This window comes from Anas acuta, chromosome 23 (genome assembly GCF_963932015.1).
Source record: "Anas acuta chromosome 23, bAnaAcu1.1, whole genome shotgun sequence".
Classification (NCBI taxonomy): Eukaryota; Metazoa; Chordata; class Aves; order Anseriformes; family Anatidae; genus Anas; species Anas acuta.
In genome coordinates this window covers 5796281-5813440 of record NC_089001.1, presented here as the reverse complement: position 1 = coordinate 5813440, position 17160 = coordinate 5796281, and the positions used below count along the sequence as shown (strand labels likewise).

The 17160-nt window shown below is 45.4% G+C and overlaps 1 protein-coding gene across 5 annotated transcripts in view; it reads right to left on the bottom strand.

Annotated features, from left to right (window-relative positions):
* Positions 1–16550, bottom strand: part of APLP2 (amyloid beta precursor like protein 2) — a 47804-nt gene extending 31254 nt beyond the window's left edge. For 4 of the 5 annotated variants that reach the window (XM_068659570.1, XM_068659571.1, XM_068659572.1 and 1 more), the window contains exon 1: positions 16392–16550. In XM_068659570.1, the coding sequence (XP_068515671.1) occupies positions 16392–16472 (81 nt within the window). In that variant the 5' untranslated portion in view covers positions 16473–16550. The remainder of the gene's footprint in view (positions 1–16391) is intronic. The other variant, XM_068659574.1, reaches the window with a different exon arrangement.
* Positions 16551–17160: the final 610 nt, after the last annotated feature.

Below are 17160 nucleotides of genomic sequence, written 5' to 3'. Positions count from 1 at the left end.
TTGCTGATAATTACAATAATGCACGTGGGCAGGGGTCCAAGACAGGAAGAATTATTGTCTGCAGGCAGATCTGGTGTGAGCTGATAATACCAGCCTGTGTTTGCTTTTGAATTTAAATGGCAGAAATCTCAGTAAAGCAGTCTTTGGCTTACTTCTTTGGCTTACTTTAACTTGCTGGAAGGGGTGGCGTTCTCATCGGCTCGTCCTTTATTGACTTCTGTGGTAGAGAATCCTGCACCGGCCAAAAACTGGAAACCAATGCAGGAGCTGCAGCGCTGGCCTGGGTGCAGTTTATATTTAGATCCCCGCTGTTGGTGGCTAACACGCAGCCTTGGACGCTCGGAAGTTCAGTGACAATAACCCGTGCACTTTCAGATGTGCTGACAGCAGCCGTAGCACGGCACAGACCCAAACAAGGCTGAAGCCTGAAGCATTTTCCACCGCTTCTGCGCCTTCCTCCGCCTTTCTGCAGGGGAAGGGGGAGATTCCAAATACCTGTGACTCACGGGCAGCCTTTCTGCCCTTGGAATTTGTACTAATTACACAGCAGATTATCCCCCCACCTCCCCCAGTTTATCGTGCTCCACAAACCAAGCCTCAGTGAGTCACCGGGCAGATAATCTGCTGTCAGACATCTGCGCCGTTCAGATAGGGGACGCGGCACTGCAGGCAGCGCGGCTCGTCGCAGGGAGCAACGATCCCACCAGCAAAGCCAGGATTCAGGGCAGGCCTGGCTCCCCGAAGCCAGTTGTGTAACACGGCCACCTTCAGCATCCTCTCTTCTAGCCCTGGAGAGGCAAAGTTCAGAGCACCTCGGCTGGAACATTCCCTGAGCAAACGGCACTGCCTCCAGAGCCGCGGCCTTGAGACAGACCAACTGGTAGGCCTCAGGCTTTCAGCACTATGGCTTGTGTGTAATGGCTGCGGCCAGAACAGCTTCCCAAAAAAGCAATCCTACAAATACAGGGCGTGGAGAAGAGGTGGGCAGCACTGTGACCCCGCCAGCGACCCGAAGGCAGTGCACAGGAGGGCCCGGACACGTGAAATCGGCCGGGCTGCCTTCCGCCAGGCACAAGAGACCCAAGGACAAGCTTCATGCAAACTGCCTGATGGCTGCACTCACGGCCACCTCCTGCCTTTTTGCAGCAAAACACAGCAACGGGGCTATTTAAAGTGCCTTTTTCTGGAGCGATTCTAAGTCATATCACAGCACACGCAGGCGGGACCTATTTATTACTGGGCTAAACTGAGGCACAAAGTCAAGTGACTCGCCTAAGGTCAGCCGTCAGTGGGCGCAGGCTGGATTAATCCTCAGCCCCTCCTTGCGCCAATCTGTGTCATCATACTGCCTTGCACAGCACGACTAATTACTGCTTTCCCACTTGAATTATTTGGGCATCTGAACCACAGAGACTCAAGATGTCCTGTTATCTTGCCAGTAAATGAAAGCTTCAGTGCAAGTTTATGTTTTCACAAACATTAAAAACCTAGGAAAGAAGAAGGCCGTGGGGAACACAGCACATGGCTGCATGCAGAACCCTGTACTGGTTTTTATAGAACTGGGTTGGAGATGGATTGCAAACCAGGAGATGTCTAAGAGCATGCATATGGTAAATCCTAAAGCCTGCTCTCAAAGGCCACAGAGAGACCAGGATGACTTTGCTTTCCTGGACAACTGGAAGACTGCAAGAACTGCAAAACACTGTGCAAGAAGAGTGGCCACAGTTTAATCCTGTTTCACTTTATTTAGAGAAAAAAAAGCACTTAAGTCTCTTTTCAGATCTAAATTTCATTACTGAGCAGGCTGCTAGCACGGACTATTGCTGTTAATAGCATAAAAGCTTTGCTGACACCAGCGCTACATGAGGAGTACTGAGACGCTATTTTATAAGTAGCTTCTCCGCACAGTTTAATAATGAATCCTTTCCATCTTAAGGCACTTTAGCCATGTAAGTTAGTGAATATAACCACAGAAGTAACTAGGACGCAGAGATTCAATCACAGGAGTAACTAGGATTCAGAAGGTCCGTAATACACAGGAAAGTACAGTTACAAAATCTTTCATCACTTCAAAACAGAATGCTCATTCCAAAAGTAACTTCCAGACCGATGCTCACCACGAATCGCACACACACACTTGTCCAAGTTTTCCTAGTGGACAAAACTGGCAGAAAGGAGACCACGAGAAGAATTTATTGTCATCAGGCAAGCAAAAGCTAACAAACTACTGATCCAAACTGATCTAGCTTTCCAGAGGAAAAATAAATTGTAAAAAAAAATCAATGCAAGTATTTGTTTGAGAGACCTCAGAAGCTCACTGGGAGCTTCACAAAAAAGCCTGCAGAGGAGACCACTGCAGGAACCTGTGGTTTCTCAGCCTAACCATGCTCCTCACCACTCAGATGTCACGCGATAACAAGGCTGCACAGATTGTGTTTTTATCTGCAACACAAATACCCAAGAAGCCAGCAGGAAATTGAAGAGCGTATTTTAATAGAGCATCAAGAATTTGAAGTGGCAAGGAAAAATACCTGGAAAAGAAATTGCAAGATAAAGGGAAGATAAGCGGGAAGTTTGCAGTGTAGGCTTACGTTGGTTTCAGCCATTTGTGAGCTCGAGTTTACCTCCCTTTATGGACGTCGTTCAGCATCACAGGCTGGCTATTTGCGTGCACAGACTGCAGTTGTTTTGGAACACGATAAAATGTTCACTTGGTATCTTAAAGTCTGCAATTAGGTGACAAGTTAACTTCCTTTGGCACGCAGGAATAATTCCACAGGAATTGCTCGCACCACACTGAAGCTCTGCAGGTTATGCTGCTGGCTTTCCACCCCCAAATTCACAATCTCCTGAAAAACACATTAATTGGTAATCCTGACATACAAACAGTCCAGATGAAACTTCAAATCTGGAAGGGGAAACCATGAGGTTTTTAAGTGCTGGCTGTCCAAGCCATGCTAATGACCATCTTTTGAGAATAGGAAACCCACGGCTCAAATACAGGGCTGCTCTCAACTTTGCAGTTGCTCTCCGAGCGTTGCCAAGTATTTGCTGATCCAGACCAAAATCAACATGTTACCAAACTAATTATGGAACAGCCTTGCTGTTTTTCAGCATCCAAACTGAGGGTATATTTATACTTAAAACTCTTTAAGTTCTGTCAAAGGTAGGGGTTAATTCTATAAATTACAGGCCTATGAGAGTAAGTCAGCAGTTAGCAGATATTACTGAGATGGGGGAAATTAGCTCTTATGAAATATATTTAGAAAATAATGCAAATTGGGATCTTAAAACAAAAACAACTCCCCACACACCTTCCCACACACCTCTTCCTCCTACTGTTATTTATTCTAAGAACTGCTTATGGCTGAGCATCTTTCAGGCAGCACCTTGTATCAGTGCTCGCATACCAAACAAAATCCTTTAAGAATATTTAATGTGCAGGGGCGTAGAAAGCAGCACTTTAAAAATCTTTGTATTTGCTGCTTAAAGATTCCCACACTGATATTCTCAGTTTATTCAGCTACAGTAAATAATCATTTTTTTTTCTTGAAGACGAAACCTCAATGCCCTAAGAAAGTTTAGTTTGCACTTAAGCTGCTCATTAGGAAAAGTTCCTAACACTTATGGGTAAAAAAAAAAAAAAAAAAAAAAGCAAAAAGCAAAAGACTTACTTTAGCAAACCCATCTCAATTTTTCACAAAAAAAAACAGCCCTTCAATTTTCTTGACTGCAGTTATTTTTGATCCCAGTAAACAGCAACAAAACTGATGAAAGGCTGCCAGTTTCCTTCCACTAATGCTGGCAAACTGGAGTTCAGCAAACAAGCACGCAAGAGCAGAATTGTGTGTTGGGTTTTTAGGTTTTTTTTGGTTGTTTGTTTGTTTAAAATAAAAGCCAAACACTTAAGTAGCAAAAAGGCTGAAGAGCAAGAAGATGACTTGGAGCAACACAGCTCAATTCCAGCGGTCAGATAGTGGAAGTTTATTTGTTTATTTCTAAGTTTGTCACCCCAGAGCCAAACATCTCCAAAGCATCCCGTTACTAATGGCAGAATTTAGGCTGGAATCTCACAACTTAACTTTCTTCTTTCAAAGTGCAGTATAAAACGGGAACTCCAGCCCCTGAAGCTCCCACCCCCAGATTCAGCAATCTAACACAAGAGAGGGGTCAAATGGCAAGGAGCCTTTTGAAGTACCCCTGAAGTTTTGTCAGCTGCTGGGTCACAGAAAGTGAAGAAAGGACCTCAGTAATGGCTTAATGGATTTCAGTCTTTTACTCTTTAAAAGCAATCCTGACTAATTTAGTAGCATTTTATTTCTAAAGCATTAATTTATCAGCTAGGGTTTAATAGTCACAACGTCATATCGTAGCTAAGCCAGCATACGGAAACTCTAATGGATGTATTAAACAGTTCCTTTAAGGGAAGCAACAGACCTCTACTTAGAGTAACTGCTTAATGCTATTAGAAAATTAAGCAGTAATTTATAGCACAGACTAAAGCTGGCTAGCTTCAGATCCCCTTTACTGATTTTGCTGATCCAGAAAGTAAAACTAGTTCAACAGAAGTTAGCACAGAGCCTCAAACGTGTCGAGGTTGTTGTTCTCTCAGAGTTAACTGACTTTGCATGTTGCACAAGCACACCTGACCTCCATGGTTTTATAGGTCTTGGGTCTCCTGAGCTCTATCAGATTGTGAAGCATTACAAGGGAACAAACAAAATGGGAGAACTGACTTTCATGTATGATAAAATGAGATTTCAACTTCTGTTATCAATTTCTTCCTGCTTTCAGCAGGAAGAAGGAACTCAGCACACTGATACCCTATTTCCTCAAGGTTTCCTTAAGCACTTTCAACAAAATTTTCAAGGTAGGTGTTAGAGAGCAGTGCTTTTTTTTTTTTTTTTTCTGAAGTTGAGCTACTATTAATTACAAGATGCATGGAAGAAGTGGTTAGATACTGCAGCTGCATACTTCTGCTGCTTAGCTCTTGGATAATTTTTTAAGAAATGTGACACTTCAGTGAGGTCTTCCAGCACAAAACCATTATGAGCCAAAAGCTTTATTACAAAGCTGGAAGCAAAATCACCCATTCCGCATCAGTGGGGGAAATTACCCTTTGAAAAAGAACAGGCAGAACAGTTTCAGCCAATCTAGTTATGCCTTCATGAACAGCAGGCAATACACAGCGAGAACTCCCATCACCTCCAGAGAAGTTCCTCTTCAAGGTCTCCAACAGGGATCACTATTTTTTATTTTTTATTTTCCCAGAACACACCATTTAACCCTTTATACAATCTGACCATCTCAGCAGTAAAATTCTTTGTTTGGCCTAAAGACTTAGCATCCTCCAGCTGCAGGAACAGCAAAGAAAAACTTCAAGCTGTCTTGTTATAAACACAACCCCCAACAATTCTCTGTTTCCAAGTAGCCTTGGAAAAGGCTATTAGCAGAAAGGGACTGTTTACTTTTTCTTGCAGAAACTTTTTTGCCTGTTCAGATGCTCTTGTCCAACACTTGAGTGCATTTATCTCTGCTGAGAGCCAGCAGAAAGATATAAAAGGTCGGCTGTCACAAGCAAGTTTTACTTTCTTTGACCCTACAAGCAGATATGGACGGCAATAGAAATGCTGACTTAACACATAAATCCCATCACTAGGACGGCGATTGGAGGGAAGATTGATCTGAGTATTGATGCAATAGGCCACTCACCATTTTCCTAGCCATAGGCTGAGTAGCTTCAATAGAGTTTTCTCAAAGTCAAAGGCTGAAAATGTTGCACAAAGTTCTCACCCCTGGGAGCGGTGGTTTTGTTTTTCATTAGTTGACTTCAGACACGGCCCAACAAGGCTTTTTATAACTCAGACACATGGCTGTGCGAGTATCTCAGCAGCAGCCTCACCACAATCAAGCAGATCACTGTGGTGGATTCACCTTATGGAATGTGTTCAGACGCCTCACATGGTAAGAAGTGAGCCCTTGAGAAAGAGCTGTGTTGAAATAGTAGCTTGATGATGCAACAGCACCAGGCAGCCAGAAATGTCCCATTCTAATATCCTTATTTTGGATAAATAGAAACTGTCGTGGGCCCCAGTGAATTCCTTCCAGTCTAGGTCTCAACGAGGCTGCCTCTCCACGCAGCCATCAGCTAACCTAACCAGCAGTGCTCCCAATGATGGCTGAACTCATGTCATGAGCTTGGGGACAGCGAGAAGATTCTGAGAATACTGCACTCAGAAATTTTTTTTATCTGATTGCAAATACACCAGTTGGAGTAGAGAAAAAATGGCCAGAAATAAAAGCTCCTCTGTCAAGGTTGCAGAGCAATTCTAAAGCCTGGACAGCAGCAATGAATGTCCTAACTGCAGAGCTGCACAACTCCAGATCATCTGTTTTGACAGTGATACATGTCAATGAAAGGGACAGGAATATTAGTGCAGCAGCTGGAATACCAAGCACAGTCCTCTTCTTTGGGGCCACTCTTTGTTCCCAAGGTTCGTTCTCATCACTCCAGTACTTATCCTAACAACTAACCTACAGCTAAGCACACAATTTTAAGTTTCACTCAGGAGCCTAGGTGCTTCAGAGGGGCTCCAACTATCCGTTCATACACAGAAGAAGAAAAAAAAAGTGTTTGTGCAAACACCGACAGACAGAGTGTTTCTGTATGCAAACCCAGCACCAGAGTTTCATTCATCAGCAACACGAGCATTTGAAGTTCAGCTAAAGACGTTCACATCCTGACGCGTTCCAATGGATTGCACCACTCTGGCATGTTCAGTCTGTATCTTTATTTCATGCTTCATACAACACGTGACACATTTCGCAGCTTAATGACTGTTTTGATCCTCTTCATCACTGAAGAACGTCATCTTAAATGGGATGCAGGTACATATTGTTACCTGGATGCTGCTCAGAGAGGTATTTGAAGAGATACTCCACGCCCCAGAAGTCCTTCCAAAGCACATACTATGAAACAAAATCCTCTGCTTTACAGATGTGGAATATTTAAGCTATCTGCTATAAAGAGTGAAAAAAGGCCAGCCCCCTGTTGTGGCCTGAGAAGCAGCTTACAGGCAGGTCAGGAGCACTGTCATAAAGTAGTGGCAACGTACCTCAAAGCCAAAACCTTGGGAATTGCTGCTGAAATTTCAGCTACAAACAGCTGTGCATGTCCTAGACAGTCAACTTCACTACTAGCAGTAGCTAAATGTTTGTTGTGCCCTCGGTTTTACCATCAAGATAGATTTAATAATCACAGACTATTAAATACAATAACAGAACAGTTTGAGTACAGCAATCTGCCACTTACATAGTGAGGAATAACGATTTAACTTTTTGCAAAAATCTTTATAAAGATAGTGACAGGAAATACAAAAAGCCAAATCGAAACCAAGGGCAACAAGGCAAATGAAGTCAAGGCATCGTTTCTTTTGCCTGAAGAAAAAGGCCATTTCACGTCTTAGCAAGCAGTACTCCCAGTCCTTCTCTTCCACAGTGCACATGAAGTTTGCAGCCCAAAATTTGTGGCTATCTTCACAGCATGCTTCTCTGGAGCAACCAGTTCAGCTGTTTGCATACACCTAACTAACAAGTACGCCGCTGGCCTTTTCAGAGCTGTAATACCCTTGAAAAACATCAGCAGCTTTTACAAAAGAGCCACAAAGATCCATTCTAGTCAGTGCCCTGCAATGAAAAAGGGAATTAACATGCTACAGATGCCCTGTGGAAAACCTCCCATGTGGTTATACTTTGAAAAGTGTTCTTCACACCACACTAATTCCCGTGTGGAGCAAGGTCCAAAGCTTGCTTAATGTAACCGAGGAAAACAAATCCATCCGAACCCAGGGATTTCAGCCTGGACTTCAAAATGCCTTTTGTCTGTATCACAGGTTTTACATTTAAGCAAATCTTAAGGAAGATTTCCTGCTGCTTTAACAGCCCTGATACATTAGGAATCCAGCTCTTCTTGTTAGTCTCCCTTGGAGCCATGTTGCTGAGCGAAGGAGATGGCAAAAGGCCTCCGAGGTGATCGGCTGGTTGGCGTTTGTTTATTTCTTTGTCTCCTACCCTGAGAACTGAAGGCGTTCTGAAGCAAGATGCAAGCACTGAAAATGAAGGATTCGTTTATCCAAAACATTACGCATAAAAGCTGTACCAGGGATTCAGACATAAATAATACATGTCAGCTGTTGTGATTAGTGTAACTCAGACACATTTTGAACATGCATACAATGAAAAGACTGGTAAAAGGACAAGCATGCAGCCAGGAGGCAGGCCCAAACCCCTCACAAGCTGTGACTTAGCCCGTACAGCCAGCCGTGGACAACACAGGGTTACAGCAGCACAAAATATTACATCGCATCGAGCCTGCTCTTTGGCAGGCCATTCATCTTCTGCCTCTCTTATTGGTAAATTGCTTCCGAGAAAGCGTCTGTTGCCCTAAACAGAACATCCACATACTGACTAGCTTTGTTGCAGAGCAAGTACTGATGCAATTGAAGAAGCCAGAATTTACGAGGAGCCTTATGGCAGAAGGTGGAGGGGATGGGGGCCACACCGCTGCGGTTGGCGTTGCGGAGCCACCATGTATGTGCTGTCACCGTCCTGCACCCCCTGGTCGGGGAACTGCTTGGATGCTCTGGGGATGGGCTCTGGCCCCTTGCCAGCCCAGAGTAGCACAGACGTTCGTGTCCAGTGCAGATCTCAAAACACCAACATGTTCCAAAAAAAAAAAAAAAAAAAAAAAAAAAGAATCATACTTTCCTGGCTGGCTACCAAGTAAAAACCTTCACCACTGATCGACACTTCGGTGCGTGCCGAAGCTACAAAAACCTACTTCAGGACTCTACAAAGTGTATCCCAAACTACCTGGGGGCTCTTACTCCTATTCCAAGAGTCGTGAACATTGTGCTCCATTCAAGAATAACAACTAGTTTCCATGATAACGTGCACCTTTAACAATTGGTCTCCCTTTCTCCTGGCAGGCAACAACATCTAGCAAATGCGTGAGCACCGCCACGCACCCTACATTGAGTTAATCTCTGGCCAGGACTGTTGCACAGGCTAACGTGCTTAGCTTGGATCTTGACATTGTTTCATTCTTTTGGGTTTCTAAACGCGTATGTGATCTTGCTGCGTAAAATGAAGCAGACATCAAATTCAATTTCTTCAGCAAGGGCTTTGATAAATTATGCAGAGAAAGATTTGCGTTCAAATGCCGATACACTCACTGGGAACTCAAACCACAGGTTTGAATCAACATTTTGCATTTAATCTTTTGAGAGGAATACTTAGCAGATTAAAGCAAATCTGCCCCTCTCTATTTCAGGCCACTATTATCGTAAGACGACCAACGTAAGAAGTCAGCCAGCCCTCAACCAATGCTCAGTACTAGTGAATTAGTATAATTCGTGCAGATTGCTCTAGGACTACTTTTGGCAATTTACTAGTCCCAATATGAATGGGAAAAGATTAAACACCAACAAAAAGACCTACTACTTAGACCCAGCAATGTGTCAGACCGAAGTCCAAAACCATATCGAGAATTTGGTGATTAAAAGCTTTACACTGGAGGCTACCATACGTCTAAGCAGAAACCAGCTTCTGTTGTGAACATGCAATCCAAATCCGCTTGAAATCCAGCATGAGTGCATAATGTTTATTGTAACAGATGGCACGGGCAAGATTTTTCTTTTTGTTGCTGTCACTTCACACTACGCAATGACATCATAATTAGTGGGATTCGTCAGCCCAACATCCAAAACAAAACGGACAAAACTTTTGGCAGGGAGCTGGACCTAAAAATAACGTACAAGCCCTTACAGAGAAACCCAAAAATTAAAAATGCAAATGTCTGGCTTTGATTTAAGCATCTCAGTATTGAAACTAACATAGGGCAATTCCCAGAAAATACCACATAGCTCACCAAGCCTCTGGTCAATCCTTGCAAGAACATCATCAGAAGATGATTTTTGAGGTCTTATCGTTGTTGCAGTGCTTTGAGGTGGTGGATTAAACAACCCAAGCACAACAATGTGAGAAAATGCATGCCTGTTAGACTAAAACGTTAACAGAAAAATACCTTTCTTCACTGCAAGATTTAAAAAAAAATCACCAGCAAACACCTCAGAACATATCAGACTCTCGAAAACACAACCTAATCAGCGAGTGTTTGGTTGTAAAAACAGACCTAAATGACTAAGGGCACTTCCAAGGTTAAACACTACTTTTATTTAAACACTTCTGGTGTGGCTGGTTGTCAGCCTGCCTGATGTGATCAGCAAGGAGTCTTCAGTAAGGAGATGATAATTAGCTACTCTTAAATGGAAACTTCACCAAGTACCAATCTACTGTTACAGGAAGGAGGAACAAGGCCCCAGCCGCTCCATCTCTCTCTCCATGTCCTTGACCTGAATCAGACTATACTTCTGACTGCTGTAATTTTGTTAGAGAGAAGCTTACTGTATGAAATTACTTAAATGCATCCCTGTCACTGAGCCAAAGCCTGGGATCCCAGCACTGAAGCACGGTTATCGTCCGTGCCGCACCTCAGCGCGATACCCATACGAGGGAGGCCGCATACAGCAGGGTGAGCTGTATCACTACCTAGGACTCTGTGATTTTGCAGAGTTAGGACACGTGAAGCTTAACCAAGGCAGCCAGGGAAGAAAGGTCAGCTCTGGCATCTCCGTTTTTTGTTTATTTTTTCCAGGCTGCATCTGAATGATGCGGGTAATTGTTAAGCCCTGCGCATTTGGTGCCTTGAAAAAACTCAAAGTCATCATTTCATAATGATTTTCAGTTAGTCTCAAAACACAGAAAAGCCATCTGAGCCAAACAATTATTGATTTCGTCTCCTCTGTAAACTTCTCTGAAGCTCATGTGCTGCATGGAATAGCGACCTCAGGCCCCCTCGGTAAACTGAAGGGCCTGTACAGCTCCAGCGGCCTGCTGCGCTGCTCAGCTGCATGGGTACCCCAGCAGCCAAAATCTGCCAAAACTATCCCAGGTTCAGATGATCAACCCCCAAAAGAGCACCCTTGAACTAGATAGAGTTAAACTCTATAGCCAGACACTGATCAGCAGGCTTGAAATCCAAGACTTCCCAAAACTACTGCTAAAAGATGTTACTGCAAGGCCTAACACGGTTCTGCAGAGAAAAAAAAACATAGGGAAAAAGCACCTCAGGCGAAACCATTATCCTTGCAGTCAACACACCAACATCATGGGAGCTGAACAACAAAAATTCTCAGGCTATTCTGTCAGTCGGCCAGGAGAGATCAAGTATTGATCTCTAAAATGGATAAAGAAATACATGTTCAGGCATCAGGACTGCCTGCAGCAGAAAACAAAAGACTACACAGACCATGCCTCATCCACGAGGGTGCTTTCACCATCAGTTCTCTCCCTGTGAAACACAGAGAATGAGGACGTGATTTGATTTTCCAAGAAAAATGGAAAGTGAGATGAGACATCGGACGCCACAGACAGCGGCCCCGCATGACTCCGCGCACTGGTCAGAGGACAGCACGCTGCTGGAGGTACCAAGGCGCTGCAGTGCCTCAGTTCCTGCACAAGCATGATCATCACTGACAGCACAGAAAACAATCACCAAACATTATAACGAGGTTTAGTACATATACGGGTTGATCCCTCAAAAATAACGAAGGTATTTCCCTGCTGGCTATACACAGAACAACTGCTGTAATACTTGGCGATGAAGCGCTGGTAAGCAGCTTAGCTGCATGCGTTTCTGATCAGGTGGACACATGATTACGTAAAAAAGCCGAGCAGGCTACGTTTTGTGCTAGAAAGATTAGTTTAACACCACTTGCAGAAGATTACAGTTTTGATCATTTGTCTCAAGTTGGAGGTTAAAGTTTCACAAATGCAGATAAAGATGAAATTTTGAATATTAAAATCAGCCCAATGAGACTGCAGAGCAAGCATTATGACTCACTGACCACTGCACAGCCGTGAAAAAAAAGTGAACTCAATTTCTCTTTTCTATGGGGATTTTTCATGTTCTCATATAGGGCAGGAAAGTTAATTACATATTCCTGACTGTTTCCTTAACTGAGAAGAAGCTGAACAAGTTAAACAATTGTTATCCACATGCAAAATCCAACTGGGGAGTTAGTTGTTCAGCATTGCAAGAATTTGTAAATTGAAAGTGCAACCAACTTAAGAAATTACTAAAAAAATAAAAAATAAAAAATCCATCTGTTTTCCTTGAAATGCACATTGCCTTGTGCACAGTCTCTCAAGAATGGAAGTTTACTTGGTTCTTTCCCTTGTAGCACCCAACTTAAAGCATAACCTGTCCCACTGACATAACAGTGGTAACATGCTGAAGTTACCTTCTAGCCCATGGTACCCAAAATAAGAAGCCACCATATGCCATTTTGGATAAACCACAGTAAACAGAAGCCTGATGATTTATTCCATTCACTAAATAAAGATATGTATCTGGAGGAGTTACTCTAACTTTACACAGTGCTGTCAATCCATGTTCTCACAAACCTGAGATTTAATGGCACAACTCTTTCCTGCAGACGATGGAAACTCAAAACTGGAGTACAAAATGTAACTAGCCTATGTGCCTCGCAGGCTCCATTTAAGGTTAAACCAGTGATAGGACATGCCATTTGCCTGTCACTGCCATTAGCAGTGACAAACTCACTGCTAGCAGAGGAATCGAAGCATGCCCATTATGGGCACAGACAACACTTCTGGAGAAAAAGGGACAATCTTGCAGAGCTGAGTACAGTTCTGAAGTAGAAGCCTTACCAGAGTGGTTTATAGGCCATTGCAAGTATCTGAAGTACTCCAATTAAGAGCCAGCACCACCTTAATTTAACGAGATTTCAGGGGCACTGACTGCATGAACTAAATTTAAAAGAAAAAAAAAAAAATCAATGACAGTAAGCTTTACTGCATGTAAGCAACATGAGAGCAAACAGCTGAAGGATTACATCCATTTATACACCCTAAAGTAGTTAACAAGAAGATTCTGAGATGCTAAAGTACAGAAAGCGGCTTTCTTGTTCTACCAAGAAAGAAATAGCTGGGGATAGCATACTCCTTGTATTTTCAGCTGAAGAACAAGGTTATGGTTTAAGCACATTTGTACAAGCAGATGCTACAGTCAAAATAACTTATGTTTACAAGATTGAGTCCATACGCCTCCAGAAGACACATACAATGGAAAAAAGCAAAGGCAATTTTTTACAAGCAAAATCTAGAGAGGAGCGTGACATACACAGAACAGGCACTATATTCTTTCTTTCTTCACTATAATGCACTGGAGAAGATGCAGTATGTAACAACAAAACTCAAATGCAGCTTAAGCTACCACCCGTATAATAGATTTTGAATAGCTCTCAGGTGCTGCAATGGACATTATTAACAACAAAAACACTTAATCGAAGGTAGAGATATTAACACCTAAATAACACATAAGAGAGGTCATAAATAAGATGCCCTCGCACGTCTAGCACAAGGAGAGTTGAAGGCATTCTCCAAAGAGCGGGGCTTACCTTCACGTAGCCTTCTACAATGCAGCAGAAATTCCAGAGCCTCTCTGCAATACCAGCTGCCCACCTGATTCGCTTTATTTCCTTACACGCATCTCTGCCTCTGCGAAGCTCTGCTTTAGGCTAAGATAAGGCACTGCGTCTAATTGCTTTCATACGAAAATATATTTCCTAACACTTACTGGGAAGTGGAGTTGTGCGAACTGAAAGCAAACTAAAGGCCATGTTCAAGACTGGAATTTTACTGAGCTGTTTCTACTCAGGACTTCAACACAGAAGTGGAAATTTCCCCTAGGTGGAGTTCTTTGTTCAATGCAGCAGGCAATTAGAAGTCCCTAAGGTCTGCAGAAATGGCACAAGACTGATATTTTTGTTAGTGAGAATTTAAGCACACCACACAGAAATAACAAGAACTGCACAATTCTGATGCAAGACAGCATGTTGTTTTTCTCACCCCAAATTATTTTCATTTGAAGCAGACAGGTAACAGAATCGTTCAAGATGGCTTTGGAAAAAGACCACTCAAAAAAAAATGAGATTAAAAAAAAAGAGGCAGTATCAAGTCTGCATTGCTGAGATTCGATTACACAAAAAGGTCAAGTGATAAAAAAGAAACTTTGCATCTTTAAAGGCCTTGAGGGCACAGAAGAAGTAGTTTATCATTGGAATACAGATCAAATTAGAATAGATTTATTTTCTTTTGTCAGTCAGCATCAGTGAACTATTTGAAGTTCTCTCAGATTTCACAAGCAAAACACAGCAGTCACTGAATTCAAATACATCCTTAGGACACGCATTGCTCTGCGAAGAAAAACCCATTATTCTGCTGGGTGTCCATGCTTTCTCTGAGCTCTTATATTCAAATTCATTTGAAGAAAGGCTGTCAGAGGTTATCTGCCAGCACCACGATCTGAAAGGGAGACGGTCACCAGTGACAAGCCCCAGTAAACGCCCTATTCAAAGGTTCATCCATCAGTAATTAAAAAATAAATAAATCTGCCACTCGCCTTCCCCCATACATGGAAGAAAGAAAAACAAATTGTAGTCGATAAGAAGATTACCGGGTGTTCCAGGGACAGGGACTGGTAGCTAAGATAATCGAGCAAAAGAAAATCCACCTAATGGGACCGTGCCAATTCAACTAAACTAATAAATACAGACAATGCTACGTATTTTCCTAAACTCTAGTACACTTTCAAATGTCTTTTTGTTTTTTAATCAATCACTTAATACATTTTTCATCACATTACCTGGTATCCTCCAGTAATGATGATGAAAACAAGAACAATAACCATTTCACTTCCTAAGCTCTGCGTCAAGATAACATTCTGGAAAAAATTTGGCAGCAAGAAAGACTCGAGAGCTGCAGCTCCCCACGGGCAAGACAACGGTAGAGGATGCAGTTGAAAAAAAAAAAAAAAGAATTAAAATGTCACGACTGACATTTTGTGTCAGCAGACCAAGGAGGCTGTCATGCCTTTGGAGGACGCGGATTCTGCGGCAGCAGCAGCTCGCGCACGCACCTCCGAACGCCGACAGCCCGCCGCACCAGCGCAGCCCTAGCCTGGCGCTGATCTGTGTCAGCACACGCCGGCCTGCCGCAGCCTGGGAGCGAATCCACAGCCCCCGAAACCAGCCCTGCTACAGGCAAGGCGATCCGCTGAGGAAGGAGGCAGGAACCATTCCGGGCGCATCCTCTTCCAGCAGCTCAGCGCCCCAAGCCGTGGGGCTGCCAGGTGGGTGACACCGGTGCGCTCCCCTCGGTGCCAAAACCTTCGCTAATCCCATTCTGAATGCCGGGCTCTGCTTCTTCAGCTGGACACAAGGCTTCAGAATAAAATTACGGCTAGGTTTGTTTCCTGAGGAGGAAGTCGGCTTTTTGAAAGGCAAGTCCGTGAGCAACTGCAGCCTCCAGAAGGGATGTGCCACAAGCAGCTGAATTTGCCTCGGATATGCCAGAGGAAGTGACCTACAGCTGGAGGAGTTTCTCAACAGGTGCAGGAGATCAGATTAGCGTGGCCACCACCCAGCAGCCAGGACAGTCCCCCGCCACCAAGGCAGGAGCACGAAACCTGACCGTGCCATCAGCTGGGGTCCCTCAGCCCAGCCCTGCTGAGCCTCGGCACCTTCCCTGCAGGATAACCCCAGCGCAACTTTTTCCCCATAGGATTATTGCCTCGTTCCACCGATTTACAGCAATCTAACAGAAACACCAGTAAAAATTCTGCGGAATACAATTCCCTGGCAATGGTTGAATAAGAGGGCAGGGCAGAAGTCCTGGACTAATTCCACACAAGACACAGAAACATTAACGGGCTGTGCTTATTGCAGGTTAACAACCAGCAGCTTGGGGCTCGCAATTTTTGCATGGCACACAGGCAGAACCAAGCCCGGAACACTTCGACTGCCAAACCCAGCCACCCACAGCACCACAACCCGTCCCCCCCCCCCTCCCTGAGCACCCCGAGCCCCGCAGGACCTGGTGGCAGCTCAGCCTCCCCGAACAGCTCCCAGGCGGGGTTTGTTGAGCTCCCCTTACCCCCAGCGCACACTTTGCTCTTTGTTTTGCACAGATCGCAGCCCCCAGGTTTTGGGGAAGGGCCGGGATTCCTCCTCCTCCCCCCCCCCCGCCGCGTGCAGGTAGATAACGTTAAGTTTTAATTCCCAGAGGAGCTTCCCTCCCCTAACCGCCTCTACGCGTGAAGCTGCATTGATGCGAGCAGCCGGAGCAGGAGCACCTCCAGCACGCCCTGTAAGCCCAAAGATCGCCCCAGCCACACGCTGACTGCGCACACCGGGGGCTCCCCCACCCCAGCCCGTTCCTCCCCCGACCCCGCCGCCCCCCGGACCCACCTCGATGTAGCCGGCCAGCGCGGCGGCGGGGCCGGCGAGCCCCAGCAGGAGCAGGAGGGGGAAGCGCCGCGCCGAGCCCATCGCCGCCGCCAGCCGCCGCCCGCCGCCGCCGCCGCCCCGGCGCTACTGCGGCCGCCGCGACCCCCCCGCGGGACCCGCCTCGCCAGGCCCCGCCCCTTTCCGCCGAGCCCCGCCCCTGCCGCGCCGCCCGGCCTATCGCAGGGAGAGGCGCCGAAGCGCCGGCCAATGGGCGCGGGGCGGAGAATGGGCCATATGCTTGGGGGAGGAGGGGGCGGAGCCGCGCTGGGATCAGCCAATAGGAGCGGGAGGCGCCGGGTGGGGGCTCCGCCCACGGGGGGAGCGCTGCTGTGGGGCCCGGGGGGAAAATGGCGGCCGGAAGGCCCCGAGGCGGCCCTGGCGGCGCGGCGCCCTGTGGGGCCGGCGGGGCGCGGCCGGGCGGCCTCGGGCCTCATGGTGCCTGCCCAGCGCCACAGCGAGGAGCACGAGGGCAACGGGGAGGCGTCCTCGTTTAAAAATAATAGAAAATAATCAAAAGCAGGGAGCCTGGGCTCACAAAGCCAACTCTGCGTCCCTCTGTGTCCCCTCACAAACACACTCAACACTGGGCACCTCCATTCTCCACCATAACAAAAAGACACTTCACATCTTTTTTCCCTTTTTTTCCACTCTTTAATAAAAATACAGCCAAGACAGCACTATGAGGTGGCTCCATCCCAGCAGCCACCCCAACAGGAGCTGGTGCTCGCGT